The sequence below is a fragment of the Somniosus microcephalus genome, chromosome 7, assembly GCF_052327205.1.
Source record: "Somniosus microcephalus isolate GS21.2 chromosome 7, FLI_Smic_1.0, whole genome shotgun sequence".
Taxonomy (NCBI): Eukaryota; Metazoa; Chordata; class Chondrichthyes; order Squaliformes; family Somniosidae; genus Somniosus; species Somniosus microcephalus.
Window position 1 is genome coordinate 254,818,068 of NC_140993.1, and position 26,896 is coordinate 254,844,963.

Below are 26,896 nucleotides of genomic sequence, written 5' to 3' on the forward strand. Positions count from 1 at the left end.
TGGGGGGAAAAATTGGGTGGAGCCGCAAACGGGGCGCCAAGCTCGCCTGGGCGCCAGATTTTGTGCTGCGATCGGAGCAGCAGCGATCACCGGAAATTCAGCTTGAGCGCCCCAAGATGGACATGGGGCGAGGCTCGAGGTGCTCCGCGTCCCTCTTAGGGCACTGAAACTGAATATTGCAGCGCAACGTGCCGCAGCGCCACACACTGCGGCACGGCGCGCTGCGGTACTGCAGGCCTTCCTCCCATTCTTAAGGGGGAGGGGCCTGCACCAGCGCGATGAGCGATCGCGAGTGTCGGCAAAACAGCCCGGCCCCGAGGAGAAGTGCCGGGCTCTCGGGAAACAGCCGGCAATGCCGCGGGGGGAGAACAGGAGGCCGGGGACGGAGGTGCTGGCAGGCGGCCGCCGAAAAAAACGGCCGCCCCGCGCCTCCACCTTAATTTGCGCCACTGCCGCCACAGGTAGGCCCCGTGAACCGGGCGCGATTAGCGAGCAGCGCTACAGAGGCGGTCGCTGCCAAATATCGCGATCGGGGTGGTAGCGGGGCGCTGCGCACACCAATGACGTCATCGGTGGCGGCGCAGCGCAACAGGCTAATGCCGCCATTAGCGCCCCAGCTAAATATCGCGGGAGGCGTGGCCAGTGGCGCTAAAGCCACTGAGTGCCCTCTTTAGGCACTAACTGGTGGCGCAGACAACGAATTTCTCCCCCTTGATATTTTTGCCCAGGGTTCCGAACAGAATGTGGATTGTGCAGACTGAGTGTAGCTAATTTCCCAGGGTGCATCATTCCATTCATTCAAATGCTTTGAGAGAATATTTTTCTTCCTGTTCCAACAGCTTCTGCTTAGATGTTTTTCAAAATGATTTGAAAAAAGCTAGAGGACAAATTTCAAAATCTTTATTCAGGTAAAATTTATGCCTTTTTGAAAAGGGAGAGTGAGGGAGGGAGGGTGAGTGCGAGTGTGTGTGAGAGGAAGAGAGTGGAGAGGGAGAGAGTGTGTAGAAAAAGAGAATGCTGATTAAAGACCTCTTTTGTTTTTTGTTATTTAAATTTCAGAAGTACTTTAAGCTCAGAGAGTGTCCTTCCTAATTGTATTTGCTTTATTTTTCAAAAAGAGAATGAGTTGAACTTTGAAGCAAACAGCCTCTAATTATCACACCTGATTATCACCTATTATGCTGAGAGTTAGAAAATGCACACATTTGAATTGCTAACAGCTGTCAGACAGAGGGAAAAAAAACAGACGCTTTGAATTTCTGTGGGGGTTCTCCGGCTGGAGTTTGGTGAAAGCTGCAGAGAAATGGTGTGAATTGCTAATTTCTAATTCGTCACTGCTTTACTTTGGGCCAAAGTGTGATACTAATGTGCAATGTCTGAAGTGTGAGGCAGGAAATGCATGCAGACATACAGTGGGCTGGATTTTAACTGCCGCCGATCGGTGGAAATGGGGTGGTAGTCAATTACATGGGATATACGGCACAGAAACAGGCCATTCGGCCCAACCAGTCCATGCCGGCGTTAATGCTCCACTCGAGCCTCCTCCAGTCTTTCCTCATCTAAATCTAAATGTTACCCTTAATTTTTTGGGGGGGTGCGTGACCCTTTTATAGGGCTGTGTGACCCATTCACAGTTTTATACTAACATTGAAAAAGCTGGTCCCAGGTTACGCGGGACCAGGAGAGAGCTGCGTGGTCACATATAAGGAACGTTGGTGGTAGTACGCCAGAAATATCGGGGACACAGATACCGCCATTGTCTTCGGTCCCCACCACCAACTCCGTTCCCTAGACACAGACTCCAGCTCCTTCCCCCTCCCACCCCGGCCACTGTCTGAGGCTGAATCAGATTGGTTGCAACCTTGGTGTCGTTTGATCCTGAGCTGGGCATCCGACACCACATCCTCTCCATCACCAAGACTGCCAACTTCTACCTCCATAATATTGCCCGTCTCTATCGCTGCCTCAGCCCATCGGCTACTGAAACCCTCATCCATGCCTTTGCTACCATCAGACTAGACTACTCCAATACTTTCTTGGCCAGCCTCCATTTTCTATCCTCCAAATACTTCGGCTCATCCAAAACTCTGCTGCCCATATTCCAAGTCACATCAAGTCCCATTCACCCAACACTCCTGCGCTCGCTACATTGGCATCCAGTCCGGCAACGCCTCAAATTTAAAATTCTCATCCTTGTTTAAAAATCCCTCCATGGCCTCACCCCTCCCTCTCTCTGTAACCTCCTCCAACCCTACGACCCTCCAAGATCTCTGCGCGCCACCAATTTTGGTCTCTGGCGCATCCCCAATTCCCATCACTCCATCATTGGCGGCTGCGCCCTCAGCTGCCTGGGCCCTATGGTCCAGAATTCCCTCCCTAAACCGCTCCACCTCTTTAACTCTCACTCCTCTGTTAAGATGCTCCTTAAAACCTACCTCTTTGACCAAACCTGTCCTAATATCTTAATGTGGCTTGGTGTCAAACTTTTGTTTGATAAAGCTCCTGTGAAGTGCCTTGGGACATTTTACAATGCTTAAGGCGCTATATACAGGAAGCTCTCGATTTACCGGCACCTAAATAACCGGAAATCTCTGTTAACCGGCAAAATTCAGGAGTAGGTTCAGGTAAGTTTTACTTCATATTAGTGGCTGTTCCTGGATCTGTGGCCATGTAACCGGGGTTCCTGTACCTGTTGCTATGCAACAGGGACGCCTGGATCTGTGGCTGGGGTTCCTGCACCTGCTGCCATGCAACAGGGATGCCTGGATCTGTGGCCGTATATGGGGCTCTCGTACCTTTTACTATACCTCTCTGTAATTCGGACTTTTTGATAAACCGGCACCACGGCGGTCCCGTCGGTGCCGGATAAAAATAAAGTTTCCTGTAAAAGAAAATTATTGTTGTTCCTGTTTGCAATATTGCCGGGGGCCTCCTCATGGGAGGCCCGGGCGCCTGCCTAGTTCAGATAGAAGCCTAATTCCTAATGATGTACATTGGACCCCAACACAAATTTTGAGGTATGAATGGACAGAGCATGCTTTGCCCATTGGTACCCAGCGCTGAGCGGCCTAACCAACGGTCCTTAAACGTAGGTTTCTGTCCCCTCCCCCCCGCCCCCCACTCCCCCCAAAGGAGTTTTATGGAGCCAGGAGGAGCACAGTTGCCTGTGTATATCATTTCTGGCTCAGCTCCGTGTTGGATCCATCCGGTTTGCCGCCACCCCCAATCGGCGAGCTGCCTCTGAGTGCTGGCCGAGAGCTCGCAGATCACCAATCAAATGTAAATGAGATCCGGCACTCGGAGTGGCTCGGGCCTCACAGTGAGGACATCGGGCGGGTGGCACGATTGCACCACCTGCCACCATCCCAAGATCCTCCCTGTTGTGTATGTAATATGTGTGCTACTTTGAACCTATGGACAGGACTGCACTACTTGTTGGGCGTAGTGATACGCAGTACCACTCCTGGCCATAGGGGTATAAATAGTACTGTGGGTACTGATCCCCCTCAGTTCCCGCCTGTGGGCATGAAGTAAAGACCTATGTATAGTCCCTACCTCCAACCAGTAAAGACCTGTTTGAGTTATACATTTAAGTCTTTGTGTTAATTGTTCAATACAATACACATACTTAACACTGGCGACGGGTCGGTTCGAACCCTGCGGCAGTTATTCCACAGCGGCTTCGTCCAAAGACAGGACGTTGAAGAGAGGTTCCAATCCTCAACACCCCACTGAAAACTGAAGGGCAGCAGAAATCCTGACAGCTTCCAGCGACTGGAAGCGACAGGCATTAGGACCCTGAAGCCTCCATAACCTCGTGGGTAAGCCAGAGCCCGGGAGGGCGCGAGCGGGTAAGCCAGAGCCCGGGAGGGAGCGAGCAAGAGCCGCCGAGCGGGTGAGCCAGAGGCCGGGAGCCGCTTCAAGCGGGAGGCGCTTAGCGGGCCAGCGATCGCACCGGTGATAAGGGCTGAGAACCGTTTCGGGCGGGCGGCGCACCAGCGATCGCACAGGAGATAAGAGCCGCAGTCGGGCTGAAAGTCAGCGACGAGAAGCGCGGGAAAACTGCCATTGAAGTGGGCGGGGAGAGCGAGAAGCGCGGGAAAGCCGCCATTTTTCACGGGAAAACCGCTGGGGAAGAAGGCAGAAGCGGGAAAACCGCCATTTTGTGGGCGGAGGACGACGGCAAGAGCGGGAAGCCGCCATCTTGGATAACAGTAAAAAAAAAAATCTGAGAAATTGCAAATCTGATAAAGTACTACAATGCCTAAACACGGGAATATTAGCAACTTTGATAGTGACATCGAAGATTGGGCCATATATGTTGAACGAGTTAAAAATTATTGTAAGGCCAATAAAATTCGTGAGGCTGATAAAGCACTAACATTATTAAATTTAATGGGTGCGAAGACATACGGGCAATTGAAACACCTGTTAGCACCAGATGAACCGGCGGATAAGACGTTCGATGAGATTGTTACTGTCCTGAAAGATCATCTAAACCCCACGCCGCTGATGCTAGCGGAACGATTTAAATTTTACGACAGAAGGCAGCTACAGCATGAAAGCAATGCTGATTATTTGCTGGAATTGCGTAAATTAGCGAAATATTGCCAGTTTGGAACGGGACTGACAGAGGCACTTCGAGACAAATTTGTGTGTGGTTTATTTAAACAGGATACACAAAAGCGACTGCTCGAGGAGAATGAGCTGACGCTTGAGAAGGCGGTCACTATGGCAGCAGCACACGAAGCCACAGCGAGAGGCACGGCAGTAATGCAGCTACGGTCACTGGAGCTCAGTGCACACAAATTGGGTGTGAGTTCTGGCAAATGTTATCGTTGTGGAAAGACAACGCATGAGCAGAACCAGTGTTGGTTTAAAAACCAAGAATGTAGAACTTGTGGTAGGCTTGGACATATAGCTAGAGTATGCAGGTCAGGGAAGAAGACCAGCAACAAGAAGTCACCGCAAGGAAAATACGCAAAGGTACACAAGGTGACCGAACAGGAGTCCGATTCAGACGCTAGCAGTAATGAACTGGCTAGCTTAAGCTGTAATGAACTGGCTAGCTTAAGAGTACTCAACGCTGGTAAGGGTGCAGACCTCCAGACAATTTGGGTCACTCTTCAGATAGAAGGAGTCCAAGTAAAACTGGAATTGGACACTGGATCGGCATTGACGGTCATAAATAAGAAAGATTACGGAAAGTTATTCCAACATATTCCCCTACAGGATACGGGGATTATATTGAAAACATACACGGGGCAAAGAGTGTACCCCATCGGGAAAATAGAGGTTGCAGTGGTCCACAAGGGCGAAGACAGTCAAATAATGGACTTATATGTGATATCTGAAGGAGGTCCTCCACTACTAGGACGGGAGTGGATTAGGAAAATGAATATGGACTGGCATTTCCTACAAACAATAACGAGTGAGAACTCGGTGAAGATAGTCGGCCCAGACTCTGGAACGGATGATGGTAAGCCCAACTCAGGTGCAAAAGACAAAGTTTCAGCACAGAATTCCACTGAGCAACAACAACATAGTTTAACTGTGGATTCTGAGTCTGGCAAGTCTACTGATGTGCCCATTTCTGAGGGACACCGGGCTCGAACTCAACTCCATTTCAAACTACAACAGCAATTAGAACAAATGCTTCGCCGTTTTGAGCAAGAGTTGAATGCAACGAAAGAGTTCTTTGATATAGAGTTGGAGAATCTGGAAAGACAACAGAAGCAGCTGATGGAGAAAATGGAGCAGGAGCACACAAAACGTCTGATGTCAGAGGAGTTAACGGTCAGCCAACTCCTGCATATGCTGAAGGACAGGACTCTGAAATGGGAAAAACTTGAACATGAACTTCAATATTCAAACGAAAGGGGTTCGGAGCTCTCAAAGGTTATTGGAAGAGCTGAGGTGGCAACACAGACTGAGATGACTGCAACAGAGCAGCCCTTGGATGCCAAAAGTACGCTGACTCACGTCAACGTAGAACAACAGACCGCTGAAACAGCTGCTCCGGTAGAGGGATTGCATAGTCCGATCAATCAATCTCCAAAGGAAGTTGAAGTATTAAAATCACAAATGAGGTCACTAGTAAACGACTTGCTGAAAGCCCAGAAAAAGCTGGATGCAGAGGTACACATGAAGAAGTCTCTTCAGGAAAGATGTCTGGATTTGGAACAAGAGCTGGCTAACGTCCAGCTGGGTATGGAGGAAATAGACGACCCTCTCACTGGTCTAGCTCAGGACGACACCGAATATTACGATGTCCTGTCCTGCCCAGCTTGTAACTTCGACTCCCAAAGTGCAGAAATCATGGAGGAGCACCAAAAGTCTACGGAACATCGGGAGAAGCTGGCTCTACGACGGAAACAGGAGGAAGAGAAGGAGGAACTGCGCATGCAGCTGGCAGCTGTGGCAGCTGACAATGGAGCCCAGAGAGTCTCCAAGAAGCAGAAAAGGAAAAGTAAAAACAGAAGATGACCCATCTGAACCATTATCACCTCTACCAGATCACACACGTGGTCCCTCCGAACGGAGCCAATTCAGTTCGGAAGTTCAAACTGTTAAATCCATGGAAGGACTATTGAATGAGTCACTCCAGCAACGTGAACCGACTACACCACAGAGATTGAATCTGTGAACTGTTTTCCGCAGAGACTGAATCTGTGATCTGTTTTGACATGAAGTTATCTATGTATCTATGTTATTCTGTTATGTAAACCTGAAGTTATATATGTATATATGTTATTACGTTATGTTAAATGGGGAGATGACTGTAAAGCTAGGAAGGGAGGAATGTTGTGTATGTAATATGTGTGCTACTTTGAACCTATGGACAGGACTGCACTACTTGTTGGGCGTAGTGATACGCAGTACCACTCCTGGCCATAGGGGTATAAATAGTACTGTGGGTACTGATCCCCCTCAGTTCCCGCCTGTGGGCATGAAGTAAAGACCTATGTATAGTCCCTACCTCCAACCAGTAAAGACCTGTTTGAGTTATACGTTTAAGTCTTTGTGTTAATTGTTCAATACAATACACATACTTAACACTCCCGAGGTTAAAATCGACATTAGCATTACCCAGAATAAGTCAGATAATACGCCGCTATGAGATACGAGCATTATCCCATAATTGTGCAAATCGTATTATTCTCCTGATAAGGCAAACCTGTGACCCTTCAATGGTACAAAGTTGAATGAAGTTACGTAAATACTGATTAAATTAATTTAAAAGTTAATTGTTATTCAATGAAGTTGAGGCTTTGTTGGTGTAGCAATCAATTAAGAGAGTGCAGACAATGTGGCTTCAATTTTCACACCCAAATTCAGCCAGTTTTTGGATGGGCTGGAGCACAAAATAGAGCACAATGACATTGTGCCAGATCTCTGTCCCCAAAATTGCATCTGAAAGTTTGTCGGAAGTTATGTCGCCAGGAGGAGGCAAATTTGGGCAGGCAAATTAAAATTACACGTAATAATGTCTTGATGTCAAACATCCAATTTTGTGGATTGGACGCTTGATTCCTGCCCAGTTCCGAGTTCTACCCCATAAAAGCAGGTGTCCAGCATTGTTACTTCTCCACATCAAGGTGGAAGATGTCTAACGGCCCAATGTAGGTACTGGCAAAAGCATTACAATTGATGGTGAAAATGTAGGTGGAACAGATAATGGTAAGGAACAATTGTTAAGAGAGCTCTGTAGAAAAGGAATTGGTTCATAGCCGAACTCAAAGTTAAAGAAGTCTGTTGTCACGCACAGTCGATGGTTGAAAGAAACAAGATAGCAGAGGCTCTGGCCTCAGTTTTTCAATCCCTCTTAATATGCTAATTCTGCTGTGGACGGGAGAGTGTGACAGCTTTGTTCTAGAGGGCAGGGAAGGATAAGCTGAGTAATTATAGACCAGTTCGTCCAATGTTGGTGGTGAGCAAACTCTTCAGATCCGTAATTCGAGATATAATTACAGGTATTGAGTATTTTGAATAGTTTTGTTAAAGGCAAAACAATGTTTGACAAATTTACTTGAGTTATTTGAAGAGGTGAGCGATTGGATAGATGAAGCGAATGCAGTAGATGTAGTCTGTATGGGTATTCAGAAGACAATGAATAAGGTGTCAGGTAAGAAGCTTGTTAGAACAATTCAGGCATATGATATAAGAATAAAGCGGCATAGATGGACAGGAATCAAAGAGTTTAAGTAAATGGGAGCAGCTCAAATAGAATAAGGGATGGAAGAGGTGTACCCCAGGGGTCAATGCTGATTTCATTTTGCCTTCTAAATATAGATGATTTGGACTTGGGCATAGGGAGCACAATTTTGAACTGTGCAGACAACAGAAAATTGGCAAATAGTGAGGAGGACTATAATAGACTTCAGGACGACACAGATAGATTAGCAGAATGGGCAGACAGATGGCAGATGCAGCTTAATGTGGATGTGTGAGGTAATAGATTTTGGGATGAAAAAGAAAAAGTAGGAATATCAATGGAAAGATGCTGTAAGTGTGAAGGAACAGGGAGACCATGGGGTTCAAATTCCTAATTCCCTGATAGTGCAAATGCAGCAGATAAAGCCTTTAACAAAAAACAGACCAACGTTCTTTTGGGTTTCATAAATAGGGGCATAGAGTACAAGAGTAAAGAAGTAATTAAATATTTGAACAAAACATTGGTTAGACCACAGTTAGAGTACTTTATGCAGTTTTGTCCCCCACCTTCGCCCCCACCCCCCACTTATAGAAAAAAACATTAATGTCATAGACAGCATACAATGTGGATTTACTAGGCTGATGCCAGGGATAGGGAACTTTAGTTATGATGAGAGATTTAAGATAATTGAATCATACAGCACAGAAGGAGGCCATTCGGCCCAGCATACCTTTGCTGGCTTTTTGAAAGTGTTATTCAATTAGTCCCACTCCACTGCTCTTTCCCCATAGCCCTGCAAATTTTCCTCTTCAAGTAACTATCCAATTCCCTTTTGAAAGTTAGTACTGAATGTGCTTCCACCACCCTTTCAGACAGTGCATTCCAGATCATAACAACTCGCTACGTTACCGACCCTCCTGCCACCAGAAACAGTTACTCCCTATTTACTCTATCAAAACTCCTCAATTTTGAACACCTCTATTAAATCTCCCCTTAACCTTCTCTGCTCTTAGGAGAACAATTACAGCTTCTCTAGTCTCTCCACATAACTGATGTCCCTCATCCCCGGTATCATTCTGGTCAATCTCTTCTTTACCCTCTTCAAGGCATCCTTCCTGAAGTGTGGTGCCCATAAGTGGACACATTACTGTAGCTGAGGCCTAACCAGTGATTTATAAAGGTTTAGCATAACTTAATTAGATATTTGGTCTTTTTCACTGGAACAGAGAAGGCTAAAAGATTCATAGAGGTTTTTAAAATTATGAATGTATGTCCGGGCTTCACTCAAAAGTTATAGAGCGTACCTACACATATGTTATAGCAAAAGAAAGCTTATGATTAGGGGAGTGTCATAGGTGTATTTACTTTCTGGTCAGACAAAAATTGTTCGGACACTATACAAAAAACGTTCAAAAAACGGACAAAATCCGCCGGTTGACCAATCCTACGGCTCATTAGCGTTGAGTGACATGAAAGTTGACCAATCCTACGGGGGGAGCGCGCTGCGTCACTGGGGGCGTTTCATGGCGTGTGTGGGCGGGGCCTAATCCTTCAAACTGCCGTTAGTGCGGGAGCGCGAAAAACCAGAGACCGGAGCGGCAGGGGTCCATCGGGCTGGGCCTGAGGCGCTCTTTCCCCTGTTCTCTCTCCAGGCTAATCCCCAAATAAATCCAGCAGCGAAGCGGCGTCGGAGGCCCGCAGCGGGAGCTCATCAGGGCTCACTCGGGCCGGGCCTGAGGCGCTAGGCCGCGCAAGGGGGCTCGGGCCGGAGCGGGAGCTCAGCTGAGGTGAGTCGGGCCGGCCTTGAGGCGCTAGGCCGCGCACGGCGGCTCGGGTCGGAGCGGGAGCTCAGCTGAGGTCAGTCGGGCCGGGCCTGAGGCGCTAGGCCACGCACGGGGGCTCGGGCCGGAGCGGGAGCTCAGCTGAGGTGAGTCGGGCCGGGCCTGAGGCCCTAGGGAGGGAGAGGGGAGGGAGGGAGAGAGAGGGAGGGAGAGAGAGCGGGGAGGGAGGGGGAGAGGGGAGAGAGAGGGAGAGGGGAGGGAGGAGAGAGAGGGAGGGAGAGAGAGCGGGGAGGGAGGGGGAGAGGGGAGAGAGAGAGAGAGGGGAGAGAGAGTGGGGAGAGAGAGAGGGGCAGGGAGAGAGAGGGGGAGGGAGAGAGAGGGGGGAGGGAGAGAGAGGGGGAGGGAGAGAGAGAGGGTGAGGGAGGGAAAGAGTGAGGGGGTGGGAGAGGGAGGGAGAGAAGGAGCGCGGGGGAGGGAGTCTCCGTCTCCTCACACAACACACACACAGCCCGAGCGATGAGAACCTCCGGCTTCACCTACATCTCCTCTCTCTGGATCCTTTTTAAAAAATGTTAAACCCACAATCTCGCCTTCTTCCTTCCTTCCTTCCTTCGGCCGCCGCGATTCAAACTTCCCGCCGACCTCACAAAATGGCGGCCGCCCTTCTTCACCTGCCGGGCTCTGAGTCCAGCCCCTTCCCCGGGGTGTCTTCCTCTCTTCTCTATCTCCTTCCCTCACTCTCTCCTTCCCTCTCTCTCTCTCTCTCTCTCTCCTTCCCTCTCTCTCTCTCGCTCCTTCCCTTTCTCTCTCTCTCTCTCTCTCCCCTTCCCTCTCTCTCTCTCTCCTTCCTTCTCTCTCTCTCTCTCTCTCCTTCCCTCTCTGTCTCTCTCTCACCTTCCCTCTGTCTCTCTCTCTCTCTCCTTCCCCCTCTCTCTCTCTCCTTCCCCCCTCTCTCTCTCCTTCCCCCCTCTCTCTCTCTCCTTCCCCCCTCTCTCTCTCTCTCTCCTTCCCCCCTCTCTCTCTCTCTCCTTCCCCCCCTCTCGCTCTCTCCTTCCCCCTCTCTCTCTCCTCCCCCCTCTCTCTCTCTCTCCTTCCCTCTCTCTCTCTCCTTCCCTCTCTCTCTCTCCTTCCCTCTCTCTCTCTCCTTCCCTCTCTCTCCTTCCCTCTCTCTCTCTCTCCTTTCCTCTCTCTCTCTCCCTCCCCTCTCTCTTTCCCTCTCTCTCTCCTTCCCACACAGACAGACAGACTCATTTATATATATAAAAATAATTTTTTTCTTTTTTCATAACAGCATGCCCTCAAGAAAACGTAGCAGACTTGGACGCACCACTTCTGACTGGCGATCTCCATTAACAAAAAATGAAGTTAAAGAACCACCTCCTGGGTGCTTAGGAAGAGTTCTTCAATCCCAACAGTCTCAGAAACAGTTTTATAAACATGGCACAGGGTTCTTGAGTTCCCTCGGCACCGCCGGGCACTCCAGCTAGTAGTTCTGATAAAGCGATTAGGGAAAGACTATTTCCTCTGGTGGGGGAATCCATGACAATTTAAAATGGTCACTAAGGCAGTGAGGAGAGATGCTAATAGAATTTATTTTTTAATGCAGAGAGTTGTTGGACCATGGAATGCTTTACCGCAGGGAATGGTTGAGGCAGAGACCACTGCATCTTTTAAGAAAAAAAATTGTATAAATATTTGCAGCAGAGGAAGATGCAGGGCCACGGGGAGAGCTTGGGGCAGTGAGATTAATTTTGGATGGCTCTTGTAGAGTCGGCACAGACGCAGGCATAATGGCCTCCTTCTTCCCTTTAAATTTCTACGGTTCAAAGATGTATTTCATTTAGAATTCATATCCTCCTATTAAAGTTCAAGTGACACCTTTGTTGGCGATTGTAAAGTTAATTAAGAAGTTTACAATTTTTTTTTTCCAAAGAAAGATGTCTTACTGGCCAAGCGGTGAGTAACTTTTAAAACATTTTTCCAGTGCTGACCCAATGGAAACTCAAACGTATATTTTGTTCACTCTGAAGCTGTGCCCATTCCTAGGTGTCTGGGTGGACGTTTTTATATTTTTGGAAATAGCAACAACGGTACTGAAGAAGTAACAGCTACTTACTTTTAGTGTGTCAGTAACTGGCTCCTGTCAAAATACACTTTTACAAGACACAAGTGTAAGAATAAGAGAGAAAAAAACAGTACAATGCTTGTATTAGCATCAGTGCTGCTGTCTCTTAAAGCCATAGGATCAACAATTATGCTCCCCCCCTCTCCAAGAATGGCAGCAGTTGGCTACAGTACAGATTGGGGTAGATTTTCGCTTTACCTGGGCAATAATTTAGTGGGGCAGATCGCATGTCCTTTATAGAATCCTCCATTCTATTGGAATCAATGGACAATTTTAACCACCTGCCTTAATCACCTCCAGGTCCAGAAGAGGTCAAATATCTTAGGGAACTAGGTTGGTGGCCTGGGGGTGGGGTGTGTTTGGTTGTGGGAAAGTGAGGTTAGAGGCAACTTTTGTATAAGTGATGGCCTTGTTGGTCTGTTGAACACCCAAATTTCACCATCAGTTTTTTGCTTTCAACTTTTGCATTTCTCCTTCGGGTTTTTATGGACTTGTGTCGTTCTTCCTTCAATACGAGTGAAAGAATGTTGTGTATACTTACAGTCAGAGTGGGCGGGGACAGGAAATGCCCATTTTTATGGTGGTCTGATTTTTTGGCATAAGTGACAGGTGACATACAATGGGGAGAATTTTAACCCCCCAAAACGGGTGGGTTTGGGTCGGGCGGGATGTTAAAATTTTAAAAATCTGTATGTTAAATGTTAAAAAAGGCTGCATGCCTCATATGTAACCACCATTTTAAATTTAATCCTGGCCAGCCAAGTTTTCCGGGCCTCGGGAAACCCGACAGCTAAAGGGAAGCGAGGATTGCCAGATCCAGGGGGTAAGTGTCTTTCCACTTACCTGCTGGATCCAGTTTACCTGCGGACACCCCCCAAACCAATGTTCACTGTAAGCAGCGCGGCTGCGTGGCGCTCCAGGGTACCCGCGCAGTCGGCTTGCCGGCTTTTCAATGCTGAAACCGCACAAGCGTGACTCTTCTGATCTCCTCCACGAGGCCTCCAATTTCCCCCCACCCACAGCCTCTGATCTTCCCTCTGGCCTCCAATCTCCTCCCAGCTCCGACCTCCAATCTTCCCTCTGGCCTCCGACATCCACACCACCCCCACCCCCCACGAGTTAATATCCACCCCTATATATCTCCCCACTTTTGTAGATTATTGTAATGATATGCAAATGAAAAAATGCATTTTTCCGTCATTTGTATCATAGCAACCTGCTCATGGCTGGGACCCAACATGGTTATTCAGAGCGGGGCAGGGAGATACTTAAATTTTAAAGAGGGTATTTAAATTTCATAAAAGGTACAAAAAGGCCATTAAAAAAAAAGAAAAAAGGCTTTTCAGCAGCATATACAGGCCTGTCACAGTCACTCTGCTTACTTCCTTCCCCCAGGCAGTTACACCAATGGAAACTGGGGAGCTTGCTGAAATTATTCAAAACACTCTTGCCTTGTCTCTGGGAATTTGGTGGGTACTGACAGTCCCATCTCACTACCCTTCTGCCAGTGTTACAGTCAAGCAGAAGATCTAGGGTATCTAGGGCCTACCCATTTAATCTGAGGGCGTTTATATTGTAACTTCAGCAGCATCGCAAAGCAATTTCTACTTCACAGCAATATACATTACCACGTGACAGAGGATATGTGCTAAAGCTGCAGTATAAAATAGAGCTAAGCATCAACTTCAGAGATGATACCAGAACTGAGAGGCTATAACTATCAGGAAAGACTGAACAGACTGGAGTTCTATTCCCTAGCATAGAAAAGGCTGAGGGGGATCTAATAGAGGTCTTTAAAATTATGAGGCTGTTCGATAGGTTAGGCGTAGAGAAAATGTTTCTGCTTGTGGGGGAGTCCAAAACTAGGGGCTATAAATATAAGATAGTCACTAATAAATCCAATAAGGAATTCAGGAGATACTTCTTTACCCAGAGAATGGTGAGAATGTGGAATGTGCTACCACATGACGTGGTTTAGATGAATAGTATAGATGCCTTTAAAGGGAAACTAGATAAGTACATGAGGGAGACAGGAATAAAAGGAAATGTTGAGATGAGATGAAGTAGGGTGGGTGAAGGCTGGTGGGGAGCGTAAACATCAGTTGGGCCGAATGGCCTGTTTCTGTGCTGTAAGTGCTATGTAATTCTATGTAATAAGTTGTGTGGAGTACCCTGGAAGAGGCAGCCTCACCACCCCCCCCCCCCAACTTGGGTTTGATGCCAGTTGAGTGCAATTCCAATGGAGTGTCAAACCAGGTTTAAAAAGTGCTCAAGGGTCTCCTTGGATCTCTTGAATAATTTTTAAAACTTCCCTGCAGTTAATTTAAGTGTTTAGAGAAAGAATGCTGATGCTGCCACCTACTCTCTCTAAATCTTAACATTCCAATCAATGGGCGAGGAGCTCTGCGCATGTGTAACAACACATGAGGAGCTCTCCCTCTCTGGACCAGTCCGAGACAGGTCGCTGCTGTATAAATGCAACAGAATCTTAAACATTTATATTCTGCAGCGCGAGCTTGATAGGCCGAATGCCATTTTTCTCATTTGACGCTTTCTTGTGTTCTTTTGCAAGGTTACTGATATTGCATTTGATCAACACTGTGGAATCCTACCAGTGATTGGATTCCTACCAATAACGAATGAGAAGGACAGACATTGAAAGAATGTTTATAAAGATTTTGCACTTGAAATCAGAACCAATATTGCAACACCCGAATAACAATCATTCGCAAGTTAGTCGAGAGTCAGTGACCACCCTTGCTGTAATAGGTCAGCAGTCACAATGCTATTCCAGCTCAGACATTTTACATATAGAGCGCACAGTCCCATGACCAATGCTGCTTTACAGGAATCAGCTCAATCAACCACAAGTAATGTAGGACTGTACCAAGTATAAAAGGGCAACCACAGATCCTCTGTCGCATGATTATATCACTCCTATTGCAAAATTGCCTTCCATAGCATGTCATTTTCTTTATTTAATCAAACATCAGATATTGATCTCACTTCACACTGTAGAAAGTCACATATTTATATATATTAAAGTGAAAAATGAACTATGCTGTGCTACTGCAACTATACTTAAAATTTATTACCTATTAACAAAGATTAATTTTGTTTTGCAGTGTATCAATGCAGTATTCACTTCAGTTGTGTTCTGTAATCACTCACTTGAAAGTATGTAAGAAGAGTTTGAGATTTGAAAAAAATTCCAATTATCCTTTTACTTGTAGGAAAATGCTAACCCCAGTTCTACCTCTCCATGACAGCATAGCCGAGACTGTGAACAACAGCATTAATGCAGAGAACTGCCAGTTCAATCTCAATGTCCTACCACCTCTATTCCACAGTACATTGCTGCATGGCCGCAACTGTCCACTAAAAATCATTTTACCCGTCAGAATTTCATTTAACAAAATCTGCTATCGATGTAAGTTCTGACTTTACTATTTTTAAAAAAAAGTAGCATAATGTTCTTGCTGATGATCTGAACTGTTAAATACTTTCTAATATTTTATCTTAAATGTGCAATTAATCATTAATTAATTATTGTTCTGCCAAATGATGAAATGCCCAGTTTGGGCATAGGTATTTTGGCTTTGAACAGTGCACCTTTTGGCTATGTAATCATTTTAATATGGGTAGTTACCATTAGCGGGCAGATAGGAGAAGCGCTGGCTTTGGCTCCTCTTCCGTTTCCCATTGCAGACGTAGAAATATACTTGAACAGGGCTGGTAATGCGTTGGTTGCGATAGGGTGGAATTTCAACTATGAGTGTACTCTGCAACAGAGAAACAAAATGACATGGTCTCACATACTAAAATATCAAATGCAAAAAACTGCTCCTGCATATTTTTTAATCAAATGAATAAAAACGTGATTGTACAATGAAAACTCAGCATTTTAAGTAATAATCAATGTAACAGCCTACTAACATGTTGAAGTCAGGTGGAAACATTTTTTAGCCTATAGTTGCACAGTGATGCAGAAACACGGAACAGAAGATCATAAGAACACAAGAGCATAAGAGATAGGAGCAGGAGTAGGCCATTCGGCCCTTCGAGCCTGCTCCGCCATTCGATAAGATCATGGCTGATCTTTGACCTCAACTCCACCTTCTCACAGTATCCCCATATCCCTTAGTATCCAAAAATCAATCGATCTCAGTCTTGAATATACTCAATGACTAAGCATCTACAGCCCTCTGGGCTAGAGAATTCCAAAGAATCACAACCCTTTGAGTGAAGAAATTTCTCCTCATCTCAGTCCTAAATGGCCATCCCCTTATCCTGAGACTATGACCCCTGGTTCTAGAAGATATGGACTTCACTCTATTCACTTCAATTTTCAAAAGGCACTGAATCCTGCTGGGGTGCTGCTCCACAGTGCTGCTCATCTTCCAACCTCACCAAGTGACCATTCTTCACGTGTGAGCCTAGACAGTGTGTATTGCAAGCTCACTCTCTGCTCATCTGCCTTGCATATATGCACCTTTACCAAAAGCCACTGGATAATGAACAGGAATGGAAATCGCCTTCCTAGGCCAGAAAGGATAAGGACAATTCTAGCTTTATTCATTCTCAGGGCATCGCTGGTAATGCCAGCATTTACTGCCCATCTCTTGTTAATCTGAAAGGTTTGGTACAACTGAGTGGCTAGTTAGGTCAGTCCAGAGGCCAATTAAAAGTCAACCACATTGTTGTGGGACTGGAGTCACATATAGCCAAGGTTAAGGATGGGAGGTTTCTTTCCCTAAAGGACATTAGTGAACCGGTTTGGTTTTTTCGACAATCTGATAGCTTCATAGTCATTTTTTTTAAAAAACTTTTTATTTCCAGTTTTAAAATAAAACTGAATTCAAATTCTCAAACTGGTGAGATGTGAACTTGCATTCTTTAGGTCATTAGTCAAGTAATTTAACCACTACACTACCACACCCAGTGCACATACCATGATGCATGCCTGAGAGCAGAGACCGGGGACCTCCTAGTTTGTATAGCTCGTAAACTGCACTCTTATAGTTAAGGTGAATTATGCCAGGTGTAAACACAATAAATAACCAGTTGTATTAAACTTAATGCAAATTAAGCAAAGGGTGAAGCAAAACCAAAGGTGTAATAGATGCTAAAGACAATCATTACACTAATTGGCATGAAGTTAGGCATTCCTCACTTCAAATAGTCTATACTCATCAGTTATCAAAAATAACTGATGATATGTGATGATGGAAAAAGATCAAGAACATAAAAAGCAACACGTTCCCGTGCAAGCGCAGGAGATGCAACACCTGCCCTTTTACCTCCTCCCTTCCCACTGTCCAGGGCCCCAAACATTCCTTCCAGGTAAAACAGCGATTTACTTGTACTTCTTGCAATTTAATATACTGTATTCGCTGCTCACGATGCGGTCTCCTCTACATTGGGGAGACCAAACGCAGATTGGGCGACCGCTTTGCGGAACACCTCCGTTCAGTCCGTAAGGGTGACCCTGAGCTTCCGGTCGCCTGTCACTTTAATTCTCTGCTTCACTCCCACTCTGATCTCACTGTCCTCGACCTATTATATTGTTCCAATGAAGCTCAACGTAAGCTTGAGGAACAGCACCTCATCTTTCGATTAGGCACTTTACAGCCTGCCGGACTCAACATTGAGTTCAACAATTTCAAACTATAACCCCTGCCCCCATTTTTCATGCTGTATGATTTTGCCATTCCCATTTGCAACATTTTATCTTTCCTGCCTCTTACATGAGCACAGTATGTTCCTTCAATTCCTTCCTCCCTTCCCCCCCCCCCCGCTCCCCCCCCCCCCCACCCCCACCCCCTGGCTCTGCACCTGCTTAATATCTGTTACATCTCCAGCTTTTTCCAGTTCTGATGAAAGGTCCCAGACCGGAAACGTTAACTCTGTTTCTCTCTCCACGGATGCTGCCTGGCCTGCTGAGTATTTCCAGCATTTTCTGTTGTTATTTCAGATTTCCAGCATCCGGAGTATTTTGCTATTATAAAAAGCAACACCATTGCTGATGCTTTAAACATGAAAATAGCACTGATGATAATGGAGTCATTTTTTGTTGTTGCAAATAATACAGAATATTAACTCTCCAATGTTGAAGCATCTCTGGAGTTTCCAAAAACTTGTCAGTTTTTGATCACTATAAGATCCAAGAGGTTTGCTTTCATTGTATAAACAAAAATGTGATATAAATAATTTTTGTTAAGGTTTAAATAGGTACCATATTCATCCAATTTATTATAATTTCCTTTGTCACTCCCTTTTAAAGTTCCCCATTTTTTAATTAAGTCCACTTGAGGTTTAATTGGATTTTAGTCTGCCCCTAATTTTATATTGATTTTCATTCCCATTAACGTTTTCCCCCCACTTCCTCTCTTCCACCATCCGTAGCACTGTGATGGTTCGTGATTTCTACTTATTAGGATTGCTTGACCAAGACCTGCTCTAACAATTCTTCCTTCAAGAAGTCTTATACCGTAGATGGATCCAAGGCATCCTAACATTGTTAAGCACCCAATACTGTAATCAGATTATTCTCATTTAGACAATGTGCTGTTGGGACTTTTAGAAATAGCAGTGCCCATTGCGTGTGGGCTAGCAGCACATCAGACACGTACAATGTTGACACTTTGCTTGTTGCTGTCAAGTGGGACATTAGTCCAGATTAAAATTTTGAATGCATTTGGGATTGAAGATAGATACTACAGTATCTTCAATTTTAAGCCTGGCATGATACAGGAAACTCTCGATTTACCGGCACCCAAACAACCGGAAATCTCACTTAACCAGCAAAATTCAGGAGTAGGTTCAGTTAAGTTTTACTTCATATTAGTGGCCGTTCCTGGATCTGTGGCTGCGTAATCGGGGTTCCTGCACTTGTTGCTAAGCAACAGGGACGCTTGGTCTGTGGCCGGGGTTCCTGCAGCTGTTGCTAAGCAACAGGGAAGCCTGGATTTGTTGCTGTGTACGGAGCTCTCGTACCTTTTAACTATACCTCTCTGTAATCCGGATTTTTTGATAAACCGGCACCACGCCGGTCTCGTCGGTGCCGGATAAAAAAGAGTTTCCTGTATCTACAGCTAGATGTATTTTCACATCAGTATAACTTGCAGGGCTGCCACTGGATCAGGGTAATTGATCTGGCATAAACCTGGCGGTGTTAAGTGGGTATCAGCTAGTGTGTACACTTCAGTATTTAATCCATTTAAGTAGGCAGTGTAGTTAGTGCCAACTATTTAAAGTCAAGGTAGCTCTTAGCAAGATTTAGATACAGTGTTCCCATGCAGTTGGAAGCTATTTATTTGCGGCTGCTTGACAATTAAAAGTAGTTCACTTGGACAGTTCAGCGTCAGTTCCCAGCACTCGAATTGTTTCGTGAGCTTCTACTTGTAAACAGCAAGAATAAAGAATGAGGGGCTAAAAAATTTGGGGGCCTTTACGCCACTCGTTACTGTCAAAAAGTAATGAAGAGGGCAGCCGCCACTCTTTCGCCAGCTGGTGGCGGGTCCCATGGTATCCGCCATTTTCTGTGACCCGGCAGCACTGCCGCTAAGAGCGATGGCCCTGCAATTTTAAATTAGGGAGAGGTGACGTCAGTCGGCGTGCAACGCCAACTTAACGTCACCTCGGCAAACTTTGACCGCTGCGCTGAGTTCAGCACTGGGTCCTAAGCTCACCATGAAAACCCAGCGTTCAGCAGACTGACAGAGACACTGTCAGCACCTCTTAAAGGGACACACATTTTTCAGGTAAGTTTGCATTTAAGCTTTTGGACTGGGTTTTTTGATTTTATTGGAGTAGTGGCTTGCTGCAATACATGTTAAAAGTTTTTAAGTGTAAAGGGAGTTCTGCTAGAAGTTTGCAAGACCTCAGACAGGAAGAAATGCCTCTGAGAAGACAGAAAATGCTGCAAATACTCAGCAGGTCAGGCAACATCCGTGGAGAGAGAAAGAGAGTTCACGTCTCAGGTCGAGATGCTGCCTGACCTGCTGAGTATTTCCAGAATTTTATGCTGCCATTTCAGATTTTCAGCATCCGCTCGCAGAGGGAAGAGGAAGACGCAGAAGAGGAAGACGCAGAAGGAAGGATGCAACCCAGACAGCCCCTTTCTGGTCGGGATATCCAGAATGGAATCATCCACCTGCGGTACCAGTAACCACAACTCCAATTCCCCACACCTTACCTTCCCTCTGTTACTGACCATCACAGCATCCTCTTGGCCACAATGATGAAATAAAAGCCACCACAAAGCAAACTTTCCAATCCAACTTTATACATCTATCCATCCAATATGACATCAAGAAATCAACTCATCACCCTTATGCATTCTCTTAGTGACTGTCTTGTGTGTGCCTTTGCCTATCCTACTGATGTCACGCCATGCTACCGCAGTGGCTGCAGCATGACTGGTGGAAGGCTGCTGACTTTCAGTGGGGGAAACTGCAAATGGCCTTGCTGGTCGACCTTGAGAAGCTGGTGGCTGGGAGTGTCAAATCGAGTGATGGTGTTTCTTCTTCTTCACTCTCCTCTCCCTCTTCTTGGCCAACCAATGGCTGGGCAGGCTGCATTTCTTGGGTGTGTCAAATGAGGAAGGCACAAGGGTGGAGTTGTGATGAGGGGAGAGTGGAAAAGCAAGAGGTGCATGCGAGGAGGAGGATAATGTATGAGGAGACCAGCTTGTATCGTTTCTGCCCCGCCGCTGGCCAATGGCCTGCACCGTCTCCTCCAAGGGGGTGGTGAGGCTAGGAATGGGAGGTGTACCTCGTGATTGGTACAGATTGCTGGTAGGCGAGTGATTAGGGGGAGTCATACATTGAGAAGTGTGTGAGGCTAATGATTTAGTTGGTAGGAGATGGCATTTGAAGATCAGGTCTGAGGTCATGAAGCTTCTTTGGGCACTAGAGCCAGGTGGTGAGGGCGACACTGCTGGCAGTGACAGCCTTGGTAATGTGGTCCCACATTGTTCTTTCTGGAGAGCCTGCTGGCCCTTGTGGGTAGAGGCCCTCTCTTGCAGTGTTGACCCCCTGCACAAAGTTGGAGTGCTGCATGCGAGACCCTGGGTCCCCCATCCCTGGCTTGCTGAGCCATTTGTGTTAGTGCCGAAGCACTTTTCCCATTTTTTTAGGTGCAGAAGGGAATTCAGCTTTAATAGCTGAAGACTCCCATTTGGGACTTCTTAAAAGGCAGTAAGGACTGAAAACTGCATTCTTTTACTTCATTTTAATTTTTATCAGTTCACAAGACATTGCCCTTTTAATGTCCCACACTACCTCGTGAACTCATTGCCTCGCTTCCATGGAAGATGGAACGCTGCAAAATTAAATTTTGGGATCGATGCCTGCACTAACGCCACCAGGAGGGCGTTACACGGTGAGTTAGCGCTGGGCTAAAAATCTTTAGTCCCCTGGGTGAATTTTTCTCTTCTACCGCTGCGGACATTTTCAGCGGCCATTAACCTGAGGCCGCAGTGACACCGGCAACTTTCGTGGCGGCCACGAATTTCTAGGCTGAAGTCTTTACATGACCTCCCTTGGTGATGTAGTTAGTGATTGTACCGTTTTGGTAGCATCTGGCATTTTTAGAAGTCTTCGTAGGTTTGGAATTTCCGGGGCTAATAAAACAAGCCACTTTTCAAGTTTCCCAATTTAACTGCCTATTCCGTTCATTTATAAGGTCCTTGTCCATAGTATGACAGTTTAGACTAGTTTCATTATTAGTCCATTATAATTAGCTGTGTGCAATTCCCCTGTTTTGAAGTGATGACCACTTGCTTAATTTTATTTTTTTAAATGAGGAATTCAAAACTTTTTCAATACCTATTGTAATATAATAACTATTCATATTTAACAATTCTAAACAAGAATTAGAATATATACAACTGATTAGGTAAACTTACAGGTTTAAAGAACTCCTTGTCAGTCTTTGCTTCAGTCTCCCACACATGATGTCCATCTGAAAAGAAATCATAATTTATTCAATAGAATTCTGTGAATTTATCTTCCTTTAATTGTGTCCTCCAAGAGACTTTTTGTTTTGCAATTTACAACGCATAATATTATGAAACCAGATTAGAGATTTATTTTGTGATATGGTTGTCAGAATAAAGTGTTCATCTTATACTGTTGAAAATTTAATTAGCCAGTGTGCTTTTTTCCCCCCCCTAAATATAACTGGCTTTATTCAAAATATGTCATGTATCTCGGATAGCTTAACCTTCTCTTAAAGTTTACCAAAACTAATCTTGATAAGATCTTCTTATCTGTTCATTTCCAACATAGCATGGGAACTTGATACCTCCTATCCTCAAATAATCTTGATTTGTACAAGCAGTATTTAAAAAAAAATCATGCTGTACTATTCTTGCAACACAAGAGTGGGCGAGTGCAGATGACCACTTCCTTTGAAGCAGTAATCAGGCTATCAAGAGCCACGTGCTCACCAGAAGTAAAACTGGCTTGTTCTGCCGTGGCAGAATTGTTCTTGATTAAATTCCCAGGGCGAAGGCTTCTATTACTGCCTTACTATACACATGTAACAAGATATGCACTATGAGCACTGTTTATTTCGCCTTTTGTAAAAATAAATCGATTAATAATTTTCTTCCGTTAGAGAATTTTCTAGTGAACTGCAGCTCTGAGTTCCGCTATTGCATCTAGACAATTAAGCTCTTCCTGAATGTAATTGTTTACAGATGAAGGCTTTCAAATGGGGCCCATTAAGTCAATAATGCGATACAAGGGTATTCTAATGGTGCATAATTAATTGTTTACATGATGCTTGTGTGAATGAAGACAACAACAACAATGTATTTATATAGCGTCTTTAGCATAGTAAAATATCCCAAGGCGCTTCACAGGAGCGATTATCAAACAAAATTTGACACCGAGACACATAAGGAGATATTAGGGCAAAGCTTGGTCAAAGAGGTAGGTTTTAAGAAGCATCTTAAAGGAGGAAAGAGAGGTAGAGAGGCGGAGAGGTTAAGGGACGGAATTCCAGAGCTTAGGGCCTAAGCAGCTGAAGGCACGGCCACCAATGGTGAAGCAATTAAAATCAGGGATGCTCAAGAGGCCAGAATTGGAGGAGCACAGAGATCTTGGAGGGCTGTAGGCCTGGAGGAGGTTACACAGATAGGAAGGGGCGAGGCCATAGCAGGATTTGAAAACAAGGATGAGAATTTTAAATTTGAGGTGATGCTTAACCGTGAGCCAATGTAGGTCAGCGAGTACAGGGGAGATGGGCGAATGGGACTTGGTGCAAGTTAGGACACGGGCAGCCGAGTTTTGGATGACCTCAAGTTTACGGGGGGTGGAACGTGGGAGGCCGGCCGGCCAGGCATGCATTAGAAAAGTCAAGTCTAGAGGTAACAAAGGCATGGATGAGGGTTTCAGCAGCAGGTGAGCTGAGGCAGCGTAGGAGTCGGGCGATCTTACGGAGGTGGAAATAGGCGGTCTTAATGATGGCACGGATATGTGGTTGGAAGCTAAATATGACACCAAGGTTGCAAACAGTCTAGTTCAGCTTCAGACAGTCACCATTTGGGTCCATATGAAGCCGAGAGATATAGTTTAAAAAAAAAAATCAACAAAGTTGACACTTCCCATCCAATTTCCCCATCTCTGGTGGGAAGGCACCTGGGACGACAAGTTTTCATGGTCTCCGCCCAGTGGGAACACGGAAATAGCAGGCCGAAAATGACAGTGCACCAGCGTTCATGGTATTGTTGCTGCCATTTACGTTGGGGTCTTGATGTGGGCAGACTAGGTACCTGTCTATTTCAGGCAAGAACTGACGTGTAATACGCTAATCATGCTTCTATTACATACATGGAGCCCCGACACAATTTTGAGGCATCAATGGGTAGAGTGTGCACCACCCACACTCTGCCCACTGATACCAGGTGTTGAGCAGCCTAACCAGTGGTCCATTTAGGGATCGCTGCTGGCCTCTTAGAAAACAGCCCACGAATGCTTCTCCTGGCAGCAGAAATTTAAAAAATCTTCCAGCCTGCTCCATCCCATTTAAGATGCAAATTCCAGCTCGGTTCGACGGAGGAGCCACTGGCATTCCTGCCTCCGTAACCCCAACCCCACCCGCCACTGCCTGACTGGCAAGCTGCATGTCAGCAGCGGTGCAGTGCTTGCAGCCCACCAGCCCTGACCAAGTAAGGCCTGGCCCTCAAAGGGTTTCAAGCGGGTGGGCGGCAGGAGGGCACTTCCCGACAGTCGTCCGAAGTCTGCCTGAAAGTGAGAATCTACCCTCTGGACAATGCTTCCCTCCCTGGTGCAAGGGTCAAGGATGTCTCAGAGCGGCTGCAGGGGATTCTGGAGGGGGAGGGTGAACAGCCAGTTGTCGTGGTGCATATATGTACCAACGATATAGGTCCTAAAAGCTGAATATAGGGAGTTAGGAGGTAAATTAAAAAATAGGACCTCAAAGGTCGTAATCTCAGGATTGCTACCAGTGCCACGTGCTAGTCAAAGTACAAATAGAAGGATATTTCAGATGAATACGTGGCTAGAGGAATGGTGCAAGGGGGAGGGATTCAAATTCCTGGGACATTGGAACCGGTTCTGGGGGAGGTGGGACCAGTACAAAATGGACGGTTTGCACCTGGGCAGGACCGGGACCGATGTCCTAGGGGGAGTGTTTGCTAGTGCTGTGGGGGAGGTTTTAAACTAAAATGGCAGGGGGTTGGGAACCTGTGCAGGGAGACAGAGGAAAGGGAAGCAAAGATAGAAGCAAAAGACAGGAAGGAGAAAAGCAAAAGTGGCAGTCAGAGAAATCAAGGGTTTAAATCAAATATGGCCACAGTAAATAATAATTCTAAAAGGTCTAAGAGTGTTAAAAAAACAATCCTGAAGGCTTTGTGTCTTAATGGGAGGAGCATTCGTAATAAGGTGGATGAATTAGCTGTGCAAATAGATGTAAACGGAGACATGGCTCCAGGGTGACCAAGGCTGGGAATTCAACATCCAGGGGTATTCAATCTTCAGGAAAGACAGGCAGAAAGGAAATGGAGGTGGGGTAGCATTGCTAGTTAAAGAGGAGATTAACACAATAGTAAGGAAGGATATTAGCTCTGATGATGTGGAATCTGTATGGGTAGAGTTGAGAAATACCAAGGGGCAGAAAACATTAGTGGGAGTTGTATACAGACCCCCAAACAGTAATGCTGAGGTTGGGGATGGCATTAAACGGGAAATAAGAGACGCGTGCAATAAGGGCACAGCAGTTAACATGGGTGACTTTAATCTACATATAGATTGGGCTAACCAAATTAGTAACAATACCGTGGAGGAGGAATTCCTGGAGTGTATACAGGATGGTTTCCTGGACCAATATGTCGAGGAACCAACTAGAGATCAGGCCATCTTAGACTGGGTATTATATAATGAGAAAGTAATAATTAGCAATCTTGTTGTGCGAGGCCCCTTGGGGCGGAGCGATTATAATATGATAGAATTCTTCATTAAGATGGAGAGTGAAGTATTTGACTCCGAGACTAGGGTCCTGAATTTAAATAAAGGAAACTACGATGGTATGAGGCGCGAGTTGGCTAGGATGGATTGGGCAATGTTACTTAAAGGGTTGACGGTGGATAGGCAATGGCAAACATTTAAAGATCGCATGGATGAACTACAGAATTTGTTCAACCCTGTATGGCATAAAAATAAAACAAAGAAGGTGACTCAACCATGGCTAACAAGGGAAATTAGGGATAGCATAAGATCCTAGGAGAGGACATATAAATTGGCCAAAAAAAGGAGCAAACCTGAGGATTGGGAGCAGTTTAGGATTTAGCAAAGGAGGACAAAGGGATTAATTAATAGGGGGAAAATAGATTATGAGAGTAAGTTTGCAGGGAACATAAAAACTGACTGTAAAAGCTTCTACAAGTATGTGAAGAGAAAAAGATTGGTGAAGTCAAGCGTAGGTCCCTTGCAGTCAGAATCAGGGGAATTTATAATGGGGAACAAAGAAATGGCTGACCAATTAAATACATACTTTGGTTCTGTCTTCGCAAAGGAGGACACAAATAACCTCCCAGAGATGTCGGGAACATAGGGTCTAATGAGAGTGAGGAACTGAATGAAATCAGTATTTGTAAGGAAATGGTGTTAGGGAAATTGACGAGATTGAAGGCCGATAAATCCCCAGGGTCTGATAATCTACATCCTAGGGTACTTAAGGAAGTGGCCCTAGAAATAGTAGATGCATTGCTGGTCATCTTCCAAAATTCGATAGACTCTGGAACAGTTCCCATGGATTAGAGGGTAGCTAATGTTACCCCACTATTCAAAAAGGTGGTAGAGGGAAAACAGGGAATTATAGACCGGTAAGCCTGACATCGGTAGTGGGGAAAATGTTAGAATCCATTATAAAAGATGTAATATCAGAGCACTTGGAAAACAGTGACAGGATCGGACAAAGTCAACATGGATTTACAAAACGTACTGGAATTTTTTGAGGATGTAACTGGTAGAATAGATAAGGGAGAACCAGTGGATGTGGTGTATTTGGCCTTTCAGAAGGCTTTCGATAAGGTCCCGCATAAGAGATTAGCATGTAAAGTTAAAGCACATGGGATTGGATAGAGAACTGGTTGGCAGACAGGAAGCAAAGAGTTGGAATAAACGGGTCTTTTTCCAAGTGGCAGGCAGTACCGCAGGGATCGGTGCTAGGATCCTAGCTATTCACAATATATATTAATGATCTAGACGAGGGAACTAGATGTAATATCTCCAAACTTGCAGATGACACAAAGCTGGGTGGGTGTGTGTGCTGTGAGGAGGATGCCGAGAAACTCCAGTATGATTT

The 26,896-nt window shown here is 45.6% G+C and overlaps 1 protein-coding gene across 2 annotated transcripts in view; it reads right to left on the minus strand.

Annotated features, from left to right (window-relative positions):
* Positions 1 to 26,896, minus strand: part of nfatc1 (nuclear factor of activated T cells 1) — a 327,855-nt gene that overhangs the window by 159,584 nt on the left and 141,375 nt on the right. For both annotated transcript variants that reach the window (XM_085993629.1, XM_085993628.1), the window contains exons 7-8: positions 21,972 to 22,027; positions 15,711 to 15,843 (exon numbers count right to left, since the gene is read on the minus strand). In XM_085993629.1, the coding sequence (XP_085849755.1) occupies positions 15,711 to 15,843; positions 21,972 to 22,027 (189 nt within the window). The remainder of the gene's footprint in view (positions 1 to 15,710; positions 15,844 to 21,971; positions 22,028 to 26,896) is intronic.